The 18,287-nt window shown below is 39.5% G+C and overlaps 1 protein-coding gene across 1 annotated transcript; it reads right to left on the bottom strand.

Annotated features, from left to right (window-relative positions):
* Positions 1-1,172: 1,172 nt before the first annotated feature.
* On the bottom strand, positions 1,173-13,963 carry adm2a (adrenomedullin 2a). The gene is made up of 3 exons (XM_044022554.1): positions 13,825-13,963; positions 13,313-13,584; positions 1,173-4,588 (listed from the first exon to the last, which is right to left on the bottom strand). Exons 2-3 carry the CDS (start codon positions 13,408-13,410, stop codon positions 4,180-4,182), a joined length of 507 nt encoding a protein of 168 aa, XP_043878489.1. The 5' UTR covers positions 13,411-13,584; positions 13,825-13,963; the 3' UTR covers positions 1,173-4,179.
* Between the last annotated feature and the right edge of the window lie 4,324 nt (positions 13,964-18,287).

Genomic DNA, 18,287 nt, shown 5'->3' with positions numbered 1-18,287 from the left:
AAGAAAATGTGGAATGCTGGTCATAGAGCAACACCTCACCTTTGACAAAGCAAGATCCAGTGAGTATGTGAGGATGAACTCCAACGGTCTGGAATAAACTGGGTGAGCTACTGTATGAATGAATGGGTCACATGATGGGTCTGCTGTTGACCAAAACCTCGGTCACTCATTAACTCCGTCCAGTCATACGACCTTTACTGCTAACGTGGCTGCTGTGCTGTCACATCATGGCCTGATCGTACAGTATGCCGCTCAGACGCTTGATTCCGACCGCGTGTCATGTTCCCCATCAGACGAGTGCATCCTGTCGTGTAATGATTGACTTCTTTGACAGTGTGGTCAAGGACGTAGTATTGAAATATCTGGAACTGACCTTGAAATTCACTTAATGGGGTCTTTTTATGTCACCGTAAAATAGATTTCTATAGAACTTTTCACAAAACAAAAGTTTCCAATAAAAGTAATGAACGATTACACATTGGATGGATGTTATACAATATATGAAAGTGATTGTTTGACATGTACTTTACAAAATAAAATCATTTATAAAGGTCTGTCATGCAACATAAGTGGGCAGCTAATTTTCTAGGGCTTAGAATATATACTGATCTTCTACTATATCCTTTATGGTAGTGATGTTGGCATTAAAGTTAATTGTAAATTGAATTAAAAGGTGTTTTTTTTAAGGTATTAAATCTGATTCAGAGAATCCTGGCAGTATCTTAATGGAAGAAACAAGGTATTTCCCCCAAAATAACAGTGTAGAAATTATTCAAAATGCCCCGATACATATTTATAAAAAAAAAGAGTTAATATCCTATATCCTGATGGGAGATTGGAAATTATTCTCTGTTGTTTAATATAGAATATATATTGTTTAAATATATACAGTTTAAATATATACAGTATATATACAAATGTATTAGACCACCTGTCATAAAAATGAAACATAAATATTTGAGAAATCTTTTAAAAACTTGTTTAAAACCAAAAATGTTATTGTAAATGATCTGGCAAATAAACTGAACTCACACTAGTGAATGGTTTGCGTTAACTTAACTTATTTATTAAGGTTTGCCAATGAATTATCAGTGTGTATGTCTTTATTTCCTTCATGAATGCACATGCACATACAAGCATACTGTTAAATCATGGTCTATACTCCGTCACACTACAGTATAGGTCTTTATTTTACAGAGAGAAGAACATTGTCAAACAGTAACAGTTGAACTACAGTTAAGACTTTTCCTTTCCTACCAAGGTCATGTTTAAGGAGCAGTGGAAAGAAAATATGAGATAAATAGTCTTTGGTCACATAGACAGATATTAACTTCACAAATATAACTTAAATACATAACTTTAAATAATTGACTGAATATACATATATATGTATACTCACACATTCACACTCACACATTCACAATCTCAGATCACATCTCAAATGCAACATTTACAAGAGGAAACTGGTTCACATGTTCGTTACAAGGAGCGGAATTCACCCTGCGAGAGGTCATGTGACTCACAAACGAGGAGACGCGCAACACACGCGCGCGTCCTATGTCGTACAAAACCAACAGAGACATTTTTCATATGCTGGTGATTCTCCTCAGTCGTACAGTACGTGTCTGTGCAATACTGAGCCTCTATGGGGGGGAGGTATTTGCGGTCGTGCACAGTTTGCTCACACAACTTCAACATGACGCAATGCCTGACGTCATTTTGAAAAAACAAAACAAAAGGACTAGTGGCACAATGGTCCAGAGCTCAGACAAGAATCAGTAGATAAGGTCAAACACATGATTTGTGTGGAAAAAGGCACGTTGCAAAAAAACAAGAGAGATCCACCAGGATTTTTGTCAGCGTTTGAAAAAGCCTTTTAATGATTTGTCACGAGACAATGATTAGCTCCATTACAGCTGAGAGAATGGCATGTTTCACCTCAGCAAGCCTATGAACAGATCAGATGTATAGGACTAAGGAAGTATTACCCTGTGACCTCTGGGCTCCAATGATTACAGACAGTAAAAGAAGGAGAGGCAGGGACAAAGCGGAGAAATGCGAAATGTAAAGAAGGCTTTTGAAAAAGAAAAAAACAACAATCACAAGAAACACAGATTAAGATGTAACATAACAAAATATAATATATATGATGTCAAGTATTGCCAGGTATTTTTTGGTGAATTTAAACTAACGCTCATACAAACCATTTATATTTGTGAATTTCGAACAATATTTATATGATGGAACGATATGCAAATGATCAGAATGCGTGACGTTAACACGAATTTAAAAAAGCATTCAACAGCTCTCTACAAGTTAAGATCAAGCTATATCACAAAGTGACGGAACTAATAAAATTTACAAAGAATGTAAATAATATATTATGTTATACGGGTGATATAATTTTGGTTGCATTTTTTAAAAAAAAACACATTTTTTACAGCCTGTTAAATTGTAGCGTGTATTTCGAGGCCTGTGTTATTCTCAGTCTGTCGTCTTCCCACCATTTTTAAGGACGGGTATAAATAGGGAACATGGAAATGTCAGGGTGTGTGTTGCATGCTATTTTGTGCACCTTTTTGAATTCGGGCTCTTGAACGCCAAACATTTTGGTCACTGTGGTCTCTCATTAGAAACTCGCATTGTAACAACAAAGGGTCCCTGTGGTTGCCAACAAAAGTTTGAATATCCTACAATAAGTGCTATGAGGAGCCTCCAACAGGACATATAAAGAATAAAAAAAATGACCTTTTCTTATACATGCTCAATCAAAAATAAAATCACTGACATGTCGCATATACAAAGGCAAGTGTGTTCAATCTCAAGTGGTCTTCAACCTCAATAAAAAAGGAATTATTTGACAAACTTAATTTGGCAACACCTAAATGAGTTAAGTTCAGTCAAGCTCAGTATACTTTAATACATTGTTTTGCCACAATTTAAAGGATCAGTTCAACCAAATTGCCAGTGTTATGTGGGAAATCTGGGTTATATTTCCCCCCTAAACGTAATGAGGGTGAATGGAAGTTTTAGTTCCATCCATGAAGTACTTGGGCATCACAATTAACAGCAGCATTCAGAACAAAAAAATCACTTTTCTCTGGAATCGAACCCAAAAGAGGGTTATTATTTTTCTGATTTTATCATTTATTTGGATGAAGTGACCCTGTGTGGAAACCATATACCTCACTCTTTGCATTTATGTGTTCACGTTCCCAGGAGACTGAGGAGGCCCCCCCTCCCCTGCTGTTAAGGCCAAAGTGACTAAATCAGGTTTATTAAACTGCTGTCAGCCAAATCCTGACTTGCAGCAAGAACTTATGAATCATGTGAAAGAGCTAATATTTCAGACTTGGCCTCTGTCAGAGAAAATGCCCGCAGTGCTGATCCACGACTCCACCGTTCATTCTGCCACCTACTGTGTCGGCCAAGCGGCCACTATGGATTCTGAACTTTGGATTCTGAAGTATTTTTTTTCCTTTTCCAGCATGGAGTTCATGTGGTCGAGCTCTGACTCTGCATGCAACTCAAAAGCTGTGGCTGTTTCAAAAGTAAACCTTGGCCATGAGTACATTCCCAGTTCAAATGAAGCCGTGTGGATTATTCCAGGGATGTAAGTGCAGGCATGAAATAAAATGGGGCTCAAAAAATGAGGTTCATTGGTCAAATTACAAAGTCTTTGGGAGTACATTGGGTATGACAGGGCTCCAGCTCAGAGTGCAGGTTGAAATCCACATTAGGGGCTTAGGTGTTTGATCAAGGAGCCGCGGGACAACCACCACTGAGGAGGTCAGTTGGCAGACAGGACCAGACCACTGGATTGTTGAAGACAAGCCTTCAGTCTTACATTAACAGGATTAAGACGCCTGTCCAAGGCTGTCCAAGTTCTGGGGGCAGAATCAAAACCAAAAAACTTTCAAATGTTCTCATGATGATGGGAGAATTCAAAATGGGGGTTTCACAAAGGATTCAGCCAGAAGTTGTATCTTCAAATCCATTAATCAGCACATAAAATATGCAGGCACGGCATTCAGTCGTTTCATTGTCATTTTGAGATGGACGAAAGATGAAAGTTTTGGACTACATCAAACTCTAAGGCAAAGGTTACCAGTAATACATTAAGATATAAATAAATGGAGATATAGATAGACTTGCTGTAGGTGTTTGGAGATGTCGCACTCATCCATAACTGTGGGGGCTTCTGGGGTTAATGGGGGACGAGTCTTCTCTGCCATTTTGACCGATGAGTTGATAGAGCCGATGGCTGAGGTTCTGCACTTGGCAGGTTCCCAGGACACAACCCACTCTCATCAACTGGGGATGATGTGGGTGGTGGCCCCCTCGTAAACCTGAGTGGGCGTGGCGGCGAACTCTCAGTGCCCTCCCCGTGTTCTGCGAAGCTTTTTTGAGCCATGCCAGGCCTGGTGAGGAAATTCTCACTCCGGAGGCCGGGGGGTGTCCAAGGAAACTTTCCAGCCATTTTGGGTATTGGCTGGGGGCTGGGGAGGGTGTCGCAACATCAGACTGTGACCCCGGCGCCATGGCATTCTCCTCCCTCTTGTTGATGAGCTTAGTGAAGACGCCCAACCTGAGGAGACAATGAATGAATAAATGAATGAATGAATATCCGCTTTTCAAACATTAATAGTGATCCATTCACTAGTTGTTAACATTTTTTTTTTATTTTGACCACCATGGACAGACTTGTAAAGCTGTCAAAATAAAAGAGTCCATTGTCTGGATGATTTTGTCACCTACTGTTTGGCTAGACTAAGAATATAATGAGGCGAGAAAATGTTCCTGCCACCATTATTACTCTGCTGTTGCAAGGTCACTGATAAATCTGCAGCAATCCGATTAGCTGTAAAAAGCAGCTTTGATAAAAAAACAAAACATCTCAGCCCCGCCTGAACGCAGAGCAGCTCCCTGCACCCATACACGTGGACACCACGCTCATCTCATAAGTTAATGATCTTTCACTTGTTGCCCTAACAACATGTTCTACTAGACTGAGATTGAATCCTGCAGCTCGATGCTGAGTTTCAGCAAACAATGGAGGGCGTGTTTTCTCTGTTATTCTTGGTAATGTACAAAGGTTCCTGAAAGAGTTTTTGTAGGAATTATTGTTCTGAAAACAATCATTTTCTACTGCTTTATCCTCCACATGAGGGTTGCAGCGAGGCTGGAGCCAATCCCAGCTAACATAGGGCGAAAGAGTACACCATGGACAGGCCACCAATCCATCGCAGGGCCAACATACAGAGATGAACAACGAGTCACTCTCACAAAAACACCTAAGGTGAATTTAGAGTGTCCAATTAACCTCTGTATGTTTGGGACTGTGGCAGGAAACCAGAGTACCCAAAGTTGTGAAGTGAGTGTTTACATCCTATCTGGTATGTGAAGGCTTTGCCTAAACTTTACTAGGGTTGAAAATTGACTAAGTTTAAACTACAGTTACATAAGAAAATGTGTGTGTGTGTGTTTAGATTATGTAAACTGACCCATGGTGAAACATGTTGTCCTGAGGCTCCACATCAGAATAAATGACCTGTTAAGATGGACATGTCCTGCTGCAAAGTGGACCAGCAGGTACTGGCCATTCAGCAAACATGGCAACAACTGATTCACCATCTGTTCTTTGTTTGACAAAGACAGTTGCTTCTTGCAACAGGACCCTGCATCACTGAACTGTCACCACTGTGTTTGAACAGCGCATCGCAACTCACGTCCCTCAGTGTTCCCCCATCACTGCAGCAGAGGGCCAGGAGTAGTTAGCACTTTTGCTTGTGTCTGACAGATTGAAGTGTTGAATGTTAACGTCACTTCTTGTCTTGCATAGAGGTTTAAAGGTCCAGTGTGTACAAATGAGCCACATCCCATGGTAAGACGGCAGAAAACGGAGGACCCTTCTGATCACCCCTTACTGTCATTGTCAACAAAAGTTGTCCATCATGAGCTGATGAGGTTCCCACAGATACAGATGTTTTGTTGTTAGTTCATTTATATGAGGGGGGAGTCATTTGTCATTTGCGTTGTAACTTTGTGGTTGCTGCAGAACATGGCAGTGCAAGATGGTGCACCAACCGTGGCCTTACGTACTTCATCTACCTCTACGAGAACCCGACAATTTCATTTTAAAGCAATTATTTACATACACAAACATAATTATGGTAGCATATTCAATTTCTGACAGTAAATTCTCCTCAAGTGTGACACATGGAATCTTTAAATACAGCATGAGGGCAAATATATCTGCCATGTTTGCTTTCCTGAGTCAAGGGAAAAATCCTGGCACATTCACAGGTTTGGGGTTCAATTTCCCCATGTTCTGTGAGACAGAAGCCAACGTTAATCTAATAATAAAAAGTGTTCGCTAAACCTTTTCTCAAGCACCCTCTCTTGCAGTCTGTGTTGTGGTGTGATTTCGCTTTTGAACGTGAGGCGTTTGCTTAATTCCGCCAGTACAGCTGCAGGCTTACTGCTGGCAGGTTTGGTAGCCTGTGGACGACCTGCTGTCCAACGCCAGGCTACAGACAGAGGTCGGCTCTATTTCCAGGCTGGGCTCGGTGTGCTGTGGTGCCACATCACCAAGTTACACACACCCTGTCTGCGGGGAGACAGCTCTAACATGAGTCACAAGGCAGCAGTGGTGGCTCAGCACCAAATGCAACTATTTGTTTTTCATAAACACTGGAGCTTTCTCATTGTTTTTAAATTGCTTTAAAGGTGAGGGACACTATTGCTTTGCTAATTGTTAACAGAAGGCTGGGGAATGTTTTCTTCCTTGCCAGCTCATCACTACTCACAGATGGGAACAATGCTGGCTTTTCTTAATACATTTTCAACAGTAATATACAGTAATATAGGCCCTCCAGCCATCGCGTAGGATTAGACTTTGCATGTCTGCACGTTAGTCAGATCCACTTTTAACCAGAGACCAATCGGCAAGTAAGGACATATGAACTTGCTGGCATACAGCAACACTGTGACTTTGTGATACAGCCAAAATTACAAAGATGAACAGTCTTCTTGGAAAAGTCTACTCCCACAACTCATACGAAATGGGGATGTCAGTCACTGGCATTCAAAGATATTCCATTTCAGTATTGCTCTTTGTTCTTGGTCTGAATCATGGACAACCTTGACTTTCAAATCAAATCAAATGCTCAGAATGTTGATTGCCAACTTAAAAAGTTATTGAACGAAAGAAAAAACAGCTAAGTTGAATAACAGACTCTTAAAAGGATTTTTATTTATCTCTCCACTGATTTCAAGTTGTTTGCTGACTGTTGGGGTTTCTCTTTCTACAATATTTTAAGGTCTCAACCTGACTCAGTAAGCCAAACTAAGCACTTTAAATTTGGGAGTGCCGATGATTTTGACCTGAAATGTATTTTGAAGCTTTAAATCAAACAATCCATCACAATTAAAGCACAGGTTGCCTTCATTTGAAGGCAGGACCCAAGAATTATTGATTGGTGCATACTGCATGTTGCCTCACCCACCCAAAGGAAGCTCTCGTAACTCTAACCCCAACCCTAAAGCCTGATAACATGTGTTTTCAAGCAACAGATATTAACATTAAAGTAATAATAATAATAATACATCGTATTTTAATAGCGCTTTTCTTAACACTCAAAGACGCTTGTACAAACACAAAACGACAAAACAAAAACAAAAACAAAGGACAGGGTTAGGGTTAGGGTTAAAGTGTCACTCAACACTTCATCCATCCATCCATCCATCCATCTATTGTCTACCGCTTTATCCTCCTTATGAGGCTCTCAGGGGCTGCTAGTGCCAATCCCAACTGGCAAATCATGCTTGGTAGTCCTGGTCTTGAACTGTTGGACCAACTGTTTAAACCAACGCTTCTTCATTTCAAGAACTTGATCAAATGCGTCCATTGACAAAACTTTGTTTTGAAATGAGCAACATCTTATCATGCAGTGTTCCATCCCTATAGGAACCTGGACCCTTTCACCAGAGTATAAATTGAAAGTTAAAATTAAGTTTTTGCAAAGCATCAATCATCAAAAGTGTCATTCGCCGGAGTATATACAGTAAATCAGACTTATCCCTGTAGAAAAGTCGGATTTACCTTGTGTTAACCGTAGTACCACGCTGCTGATACACAATACGATTACCAGAGAGTCAGACGTTGATGGCCTTAATCGGGCGCAAATATGGAACATTCATTTCTAATCTTCCGCTCAGTAACAGTGGGGAGATTTGTTAGCATGAATGAATGGCTTGGTCATTTATTTCCCATGAAACAGCGGACGTGGCTATTCAGAAGTACCTCTGCTTCCATAACTTCTTCTCTGGGATGGGATTTACTTTATGCAAGCAACATCTGACAATAGGAGCACTCATGGCAGCCAGTTAATTGCATGGATAGACGGGACGCAGAGTAGAAAACTATATGCCTGCTCAGAGACTGCATCACTGCTCTGCAGAGTAGACACAACAGCAGGGTGGATCTCCCTTCAGAAGCCACATTTGTTTCCATAAAAACCTTTTCAACTAGCTGCTCGTCTTAGACACATACAGTACGTATATAGTGTACATGCGCATTCTTGTCTTCGCAATGGTGTGGCTTTCAGTGTTGAGTGGAAACCAGCTCTTTAAAGTGCAGGGTGGAATTTGGGTCTTAGCAAATAATCCACAGTGGAATTCTTTGCCTCTTTGGTCGCAGCTTATACTTTCCTCTACTTTGGCTTGAGTTTGGTGAAATTATCCCAACAGAGCCATTCTACTGCTACATACTGTACATGTGTGTGTGGGCGCGAGAGGAGGCCTCTCTTGAGATTATTTACATCAGAGGCAACCCTGCTTTCAATCATTCTGCAGACATGTGTACACAATACTGACAGAGTAATGTACTTGTTGTTCCTTGATAACTTGTAAATATGTCAGAATAGAGATAGCAACTCAAGAGGGCAGACCTAACTGCATGTGCGGAAAGTGGCCCAACGAAGCTCAGGTAAATATTATGTTCTATCTATGCTTGAAGGTCTGAACGCCATGTTGTATAAATCCACACATAAAAGAGCAAGTTAATGAACTAACAAATCTTTTACATAAAAATATGACTGTATTTGTCCTCGGAAAGGTTTGAATCATGTGTATATCACCCATGACATAAACATGCAGACTGATGTGTCATCGTCAGTTTGGCTGCAAATCCGCTTAACGTTCCTACGTCTGGAAGCAACAAGCCTCTTCCCATTTCTGAAATCTGTACTATAATGCCACTTATAATGCTACGAAAGCCATATTTAACTTGTTTTGAGATTAGGAACGCTGGCTTATTTTCTCTCGCAAAGAAGGAAAAGGGACCTCACGATGTTATGTAAAAACAATGCTGCGTGTGATCGAAGGAACGTGCAATTTCTCCTTGTTTGGAAAGTTTGCGTCTGTCCTTATCAGGACACAGAGGGACAGTGTGGACATGAACACAGAACGGGAAAGGAATGACAGACATCTAAGCTGAGAGACACTCACGAGGAGTGAAAATGTTTCACGCTGTCAGTGTGTGATGGTAACAGAACAGTATGTGCACCATGGGGTTCAGAGAGAGGGAGAATTTACTGTCCTAATTAAAGCCTGACAGGACATTTATGTGAGATGAGCAAAGTGAAATAGTTTCAGCGGGAGCTAACTCTCCCCCTGTGTTGTCAGAGTAAAATACATTTGTGGAGACTGAGGTCAGCTGCACTGCTAAAGGTCTTCATAAAAATTATACTACCCGATGGCACAGCTTCAGTGAGAGATTTACATGCTCAGGAATACTGTAATCACTTGGAAGAATCAGCTTCAGGTCACAAGATGGTAGTTCATGTGTTTGATCTAGAGAAGGTGTCCTGGCAGACAGAGGCTGCACTGAACTCCAGAGATTCCTGAATTGAACTCCAGGGTGAGAGCTTAGTTTCCTGCGACATGCCGGATGCCAGCCAGCCCATTATCTGGATTATCCCTCAGTTGTGTCTGACAGGCAATGTGCTCATCATACATAAACATGGCTTGGCAAATGCCAGACTCATACTCAATCTCGTCTGGAAAGGGTGTAGTCATCTCCCACTTCCAAGAGGTGTGACCAACAGATCAAAATGCCTGCGTCTGCAAATGGATAGACCTACAACCAATCAGACAGTGATCCGGACGATAGCGATGGCTATCTAATAATGGCATCTAACAACTTTAATAAAACATTTGAATATAATTTGAATATTAAAAATAATAAGGAATGGATTTGGGATATAGAGGACGATTGAAAGCCCTAAAGTATCATAGGTCATCATATTAAATTATATTATTAAGCCCGACCTAGTCTTTGGGAACCACTGATGTAGACTGTGGAGGCATTAAGTGTTCTAATTTGGCCTGCAACAGTTTCATGATGAACCAAAACACTTATACACAACACTGGTAAATGTGCTATTTTTTACTTAATAGATGCCAAACAGAACAATTTTGTGGGATTTTTGAGGGATCTAGATTTTGTTGTTGCATTGGTAACTTCTATGCTGTTCAAAAATAAAGTTAAAATCCTGAATCTGTATTTATTGCCAAGTATATTTACACTTACTTACACTATTTACACGACTTGGTGCTTTGGTGCATTTAAATACAATAAAATTAGAAAGGAAATATAAAACAATTGATACAGTAACGCAAACACAAAATATGAACATAAAACACATTTTTTTACTTGCCCTGAATTAAGAGATCAAGAAAAAAACTACAAAATAAACAAAAAATCTTCATCTTCAGCATCTTTATTTCTGAATGATTTACTTAAAACTTACTTAAAACTCATTAAAATGTTAATTTTGTGAACACATCCTACACTTAAGTACAGTACTAAAGATGGGACAATTGTTGATTAAAATTAATATAAAATGATCACATTCTGAAGATCAAATGCTAAAAATGTAGTTCCAATGTGACCAGTGGAAAAACATGAATATTGGGTCCAAATAGGCTTTGGATAGGTACAGCGCCTTTACTGACTGTCGTGGTGGGATGTAAGGAAGTCTAATCAAAACTTTAGTGACTGCAGTGATGATCTACATGAGTAATGACACTTTGGGGCAGTGGTGGAAATAGAGGGGGATTATGGTGTTGGGCAGGTGCGTCGGAAGGAGGCCTGACCAACACAAACAGAGAGCCTTGGCTTCCGTCTTTGTGGTTAGGTTTCAGCAGCAGGTGTTCACCGTTTAAACACTTTTGAGTGTCACCTGCGTACAAGGAAAATCCCAACCCCTGTTCTTTTAATTAATTATAAGTATCTGATGTTACGTGTCTTAATTGTGTCCATGTCACTTTCAATTATTCATTAATTATTTAAGAAGAGTTCATTTAAACCTATTAATTTCGCATGTTATATTATATCAAGCTGCTGATGACATTTGACACTTTTTTCAATGAAAGTACCAACAACAGTTGAAAGCAAAAAAAAAGGTATTTGCCAATAACAACCACCACCTTCAATGGAGACAAAACACTCAGATGGTAATGTAGTAAGTACGATCCGGGCCTGAAATATTGTCTGATGTTTCATATTGGGTTAGCCATGATACTGGTTTGAATCCAGGTCATAATATGTAGAACTTAGAGGTGATGTACTCTAAGTTGACTGAGCCCCCTCTTTGGTTTACATCAGGGCAGCTAAGCCATTAGCTGTGGATCCAACATCCACCAGAAGAGGGCATTCATGCACTGACTCTTCCACATTCCTCCCTCTTCTTTTCCACACTGCAAATACACACATGTATTGCATCGCTGCCTGACCGACTCACACTTTAAAATTAAAAGACTGTACTGTATGTGTGTTGGGAAAAACACTGGCTGTTGTTTAATGTCTTATTCGGTGCTAATAAAAGCTCAGACACTTGAGGGAATGGAAAAGTACAGATGCCTCTCAGATCAGGATTCTTTACAATCGTCCCCACTGGAATTTCTGGCAGGTCGAGAAACAAACAGGTTTTCCAACCTCGGAAATAAAGAGTTTTTCTTGTACAGAATCACAAGGAGATTAAACCAAACAAACCCTTTATAAACAGTTACTCATGTGACAGAGGGACCAAGAGGTGGTGGTGGAGGGAAGGACACAATTGTAAATACCTTATTTCTTAGTGTATGTATAAAATGTTTTCAGCTAATCATCACATACAACCCTCCATAGAAATGACATTATAACACAGCACTGCCATTATGAATGGGCTTTTGATAACAAACACTGCTGTTAGAAAATACATATTTATTTGGCTGGGTCAGTTTTTTAAAACTTTCTTGAATGTTTATATTCAATACTGTTCCCTGTCAAACACTGCTACTGCAGTCTAATAACTGACAAACCTTTCAGGAGGCTCCTTTTTTGTTTTTAGGTGAAAGTTTATTTCAGTTGTGTCATGGGAAAGCCTTTAACCTTGCAGTCTAAACTGCGGGTATCAGCCCGACACAATAACACATCACTTTCACTTCTCTGTAGAGTAACACTGTGTGACGATTTATTGCACGCACTAAAGGCTACGACCCAGCAAATCTAAATTTATCAGCTACTGAACCTGAAAAAAAGCCTCTGACTGTAAATGATATGAAAGGTGAACATTTTTTATGACAGCTTGTGCATATTCCTGTTCTGTTATCATCAAAAGTCCATCAGGGAAGTATAATAAATTAGGTGGAACAACTCTACCTTTGGCTGTAGCTACTACATGTTAATATTTTAACACATAACATTCTGTCACTAATTATATATTTTTTAAATAATAAGTTGGTAAAACAAATGCTAAAGACTACAGTCCAGTCTTACATTTAACAGTTAAGGAAACTGAAATAATTGAGCCACAGACTATGAATGTTGCTATCATGTATGCATATTAAATTAGCTACCTGAGATAATACACGCTAGCTTAAACCACTGTTAGCAAAGGGGAGAGCGCACTAAAACACCTTACTGTCTCTGTTAAAATTATAATTTAACATTTAATATAATTTAATATTATAACAATAATATTGACAATACAGTACAACTAATAAATATGCAACAGTACAACAAAGTAGTCCAAAGTGGACACTACTATATTAGCTACGAATGGCGCATCAATATTTAATATCGAAATTAAAGTGTAATGCGGCTCCAGGAGTTCAGCAGCCAATCAGAGGAGAGTAGCGGGAGCTTCATGTGGCGAATCCTAAATAAAGTAGCACTGCGCGTTGGTGTAAATGTAGTGTGTGTGTGTGTGAGAGAGAGAGAGAGAGAGAGAGCGAGAGAGAGAGAGAGAGAGGGAGTGTGCGTTACCTGTTGCTGTCGGGACGCTCCTGAGCCGGCAGAGCCTTCAGCTGCTGGAGGGAGACCAGGCTGATGCAATACACAGTGAGCGGGAGAAAAGACCGCATCTTTGGCTCCAACTTAACCTCTCGGAAGTAGACCTTCTCTGAGAGGGAGCGGGCCAAGTTTAAATCCCGAAGGAGCGGAGGGGGACAGACGGACAAAAATGGAGTAAGGGAAAAAATTATCCCAAAAATTTTTTGACGATGAGTTCAGGTATCCAGGAAATTCTGTGTTGAAACCTTAGTGGGATGGGAAAAGGGAAAATAATCAATGAACCTGCTGCATAGCATTTTCTGTAATAAGAGAAAATAGAGCCGCTGACTTTATTGAGCATTTATCACACACATTACTTTTACTCCCCAATAAAGTTTTGCACCACATATAAACTTTACATTCTCCTTAAAAAAAAAATCTCCATCTCAAATCAATTATGCAAATATCCCCTTATATTTAATAAATCATGCCTAGTTATGTCTTACCTTGTCAGGATTCACACCTGTCAATATTCTGCGTCAGCTCTGACTTTGTTTATTTTGTTCTGAATCCAAACGCAAGTGTTGTTGTTGGTCAAGATCAAGAAGTAGCAGTGAGAACATGCAGTGCTGCTGCTGCTGCTGTGCCGGCCGGCTGACATTGATGTTTAAATAGTGGGTGGGCGGAGTTTAGCGCCTGAAAGGTGGTAAAACCCTGCTGTTAATGTGGGAACACTGGACAAAGCAGGGAACTCAGCAGGGAGTGTTTTCTTTATTATATTTCATATTAAGTAAGGGTATATTTTTTATTTTAATAATTTATTAATATTTTTTGCATGGATGTGTAGTATGTCTTTCCATATTCTTATAGTTTTGCACTTCATCTTTTACATTGTATAGTTTTATCTATCTATATAGAAATAGAGATTTTACTAGATTACAGAGGGTTAAGATGATAAGCACTAAAACTAAAAGCAATTATTCTATCTGTACATTGCACACTGGTTTTTAATCCCCTCCTTGTACAGCTGTGGTGTATGCACTCACATCTATCTATCTATCTATCTATCTATCTATCTATCTATCTATCTATCTATCTATCTATCTATCTCTGATGCTCAGTTCCTGATTTTAGCTTTTTTTAATTTCAAATTGCTCTCAAGTTACAAATTTTAGGACTTGAGACTTGAGTAAAATGACTCGAAATTACTTGATTTTTTTGTTTTTCTGAATATTTACATTTTCTCAAATATTGAGGCGTTAACATTACGATTTGTATCGGAAACCTTGGTGCCTGCTTTTGAAAGAAAGGTGATAAAACGATGCTGGCAATGGGGGAGAAAATGTGCCGAAATGAGCGCTATGGTCATGTTTGAGGCATGTCAGTAATCGATATGACTTACAACTCACTTTATTCTTGCAAGAATGGCTTTGAATGCACACATACTTAAAAGAATACATATTTTCCTTTCAAATGCACTTAAACTCAAGAATAAGAATAAACAATTGCAGATTTAGCAAAGTGACATAAACTCATCAAACGAGGCAGCAGAACAACAGCTCCTGTGTCCTTATGAGATAAAAACATTAATTTAAAGTGGGCCAACACGGGTGGGGCCACCATGGAAACTGTGGACAAATCCACTTGGGACCCATATTGTCTACCTGAATATACTGTAACCCTTAAGGGCCCACATGGACATGCTGGCTGGGTCTTATTATAAATAATGTACTGTTCAAGACCAAGAACAGCCATTATCAGCCATGTGCAGGAAATTAGCACACATTTTCACAAATTTCGCCAGCACTTTGTCTTCCGGGCCAAACCCTCTGTGTATCTCTTATCTTTACCAACAACCAGTGTGTTGCAGACAGATATGATGAGGTACAGGAATTGTCACAGACTCTCCAGAACTTGACTATGAAGTCATGTTTCTTGATAAACATTGCAGAGAAAGCGGTTACTTTGAGGTGTGTTATGAACTTGTTATAACAGACAAAAGAGCACGTGTCATGCAGGTCTCAACAAGCATCTTACAGCTGAGCTTATTTCTGCCTGCATCCAAGTTCCCTCTTTTCTTTCTCATTAAACCGAGCGTTGCAGCAACATACACTGTAGCTGCACCTGGTTTCCCCTCATAAATGAAGTTACCCAACTTTAATTTCTTAGAAAACATGTCAAGAGTCTTCTCAGCAGTTGAGTGCATGCTGCTCCGAATATAACAAAGTGAAACAACCAGAACACCAACAACAGGTGGATTTTTTGAGGAGGTGATGTTTGTTATTTGTCTTTTTGCTGAGGCAAAAATCAGGCACATGACGTCTTCTTCTAAATAAACACCAGTGCAGTTGCTTGGGGCCCCAGACAATAGTGTGTGGAGTAAAATGTATTACTTACATTTATAGAAATCCAGATAGCTTTAGATATAGTATACAGAGCCCCAAACATGACGTGGGGGAACTAATATGTGGCCAAGAAATACAAATTAATATTTTCTGGCCATGAATTAGTATTTCATATGCGCAAATTAATATACTAGTCTGAGGTGGTGGTAGAGGGCCCCCAAATCAAATTCAGATTTGGGCCCTGTTTAGGCTTGGGCCAGCCCTGCACCAGTGCATAGAAAAATGCACTTGTAATTTATGTAAAGATATGATCTTCAATTTAGGACAGAAAGTACTATATCATACTGTATTGAGTCACAGAGCAAAGTGTATCCAGTTTTCTGAGAAATAAATACTCAATAACATAGTCAGTTCCAATGCACAGTAGTTGCCGATTTCAACACTTAAACCTATATATTATATTATACACAGTCCACTTATTTAGGTCCAATTACTTTTCTAATACTGTATCTATACAGCATATTAACACTTTCAGTTCTTATATATTTGACACAGACGTAAATATTTCTTGTTCATAATCTTTATTAGTTTTTTATATATATATATATATATTTTCACCATCTGGTGGTGGTTATATTTCATTTTCTTAGTATATCGTGCCTTTGTAAATATCTTAGTATATGTATCTTAGTGCAGGCTGTGAATCTCTGTTATTTCCTGTTCTATAAAGTATTTCTGATTCTGAAAACAGTGTTTCCCAAACCTTTCATAAAAGGAACCCACATTTTAAAGATGACAAACTATCAATACATTGTGAAAAAAGCACATTTGTGCATTTGATTCCTAATATTGCTTGAAATAGGTAAACCAGACATTTCCACTGGAAATAAAATATATCTTCACGTAGCGTCACGTAGCAGTTTAACTGCCATTAAGCCACTCATTTCCTGGGAACCTCACAAATGAATGATAAGTCACAGTGGAAACATGCTAAAAGTCATTCCTGTATCAGCCTTTCTCAGCAGTCATCACCAACACAAGATTTTAACCATAAATGCTACGTGATCCCAGCCTCGTGTGTAATGTGAGGCACCGTGTGAGTCATATTCATTTAGACAGATTTGTTACTGATAGTTGCCAACTCCTCACCCTGGCCGATATCATCTGACAGCACTGATCTGCTCAGGCCTTTCTTTAATCCCCTCTATCAGCTTCACATGAAGTTTTCAACTAATACCATCAAAAAGAAGTGACCTTGAAATGACACATTAATCCAGGTTTGGGGGGGAATAAAAAGATCCCCATTTCACCTTCACCTGATATTTTATAGCTGTATTTTTTTGATTTTGAAACATTAAAACATCCTTTGTGAACCATTTAGTAGGGTTTAGTGGCAGAAATTGAATATACTACCTATAACTTTTTGTAGTTTTGGAAGTATAAAATCACTTCAGATGGGTTACATGAAATGGTGAGACCAAAAGAGGGCTCTTTACTTTCCCAAGCACATTAGGAAACTACGGTGGCCTTCACATACCAGAGAGAAGGTTCTTCTTGCTGTTTTGTCTGTTCAGGCTGCTGTAGAAACATGGCTGCCTCCAAAAAGCAAGGCCCCTTAGCTAAAGTACACTTCTGTACTGTATTCTGAGTCATATTTCCCATGTCCACGTGTCTGCTGTAAAGACAGTAACCACAGGAACTTAGATGAGGTCATCTGAAGAGGTTGAAATCAGTGCTCAAAGAATACAAGGGCGTTTAAATGGTGTCAAACCCCTGGTGAGAACTCATCACTACTGGAAGGGAATGTGAGATTGAGTACACATGTGAGGAAAGGATGACCCAGGTCTAAGGCGGCTAGAACCAAAACTTTTTTTTCTTTATATATATAAACATACTTATGAGTAGTACATTCCATTTCTGGCAATAGAACCCCCTAAATGCCACACAGGGGACTTAAAATATAAAACATTTTGTTGGAGGGTTGACTAGCTGAAGTTGGAGTTGGAACAACCTCACAAACCCCAACAGGTTTTTCATGCAATCTGCAGTCTCACCATTAGATGTCACTAATTTGTGAAACACAGCAGTGTTTTCAGCTGAGGCTGTTTTAGGTCGGACCTCGGTTTTTGGGTTGATTTGTTCATATTGAATGTTTGATATTTACTCGTTACGCTACGTTAGAGACGTTAACCCACATTCTGCAGTGGTTCCTATTGATTTAGCAGTGATGGCACAATGCAACCCCACTGATAATAAGTCATTTATCAGTGTTGCTGTGGAAACAGGTCAATTCTCCTTTACGTAAGAGTTCTTTGGCATGTGACATCAGCCATGCAGTGAATCTGGCTCAGGCTTCAAACACAGGCCCTGGTCTGATCTCTCAGTCGTGCACTGACATCACCTTTTTTGTTTTAGGCAGCAATTAGTGAACATGAGTCCATACTCCATCACTCAGGCTTTGAACATCATCTGAGAAAATGGGAACATTTGGGATGCAGTCAGTGGTTCAAAGATCTTTGCTTGATTGTGCTGTGTTCTCTGTCTTGTTTTCAATGGGTGAGACTGTGCCGCCTCTTGCTTTAAAGGTTGTGTAAACAGTACAAATGACCAGTGTTGTCTTGTTA

This window comes from Solea senegalensis, linkage group LG3, assembly GCF_019176455.1.
Source record: "Solea senegalensis isolate Sse05_10M linkage group LG3, IFAPA_SoseM_1, whole genome shotgun sequence".
Lineage (NCBI taxonomy): Eukaryota > Metazoa > Chordata > Actinopteri > Pleuronectiformes > Soleidae > Solea > Solea senegalensis.
This window is presented reverse-complemented; position numbering and strand designations above follow the sequence as displayed.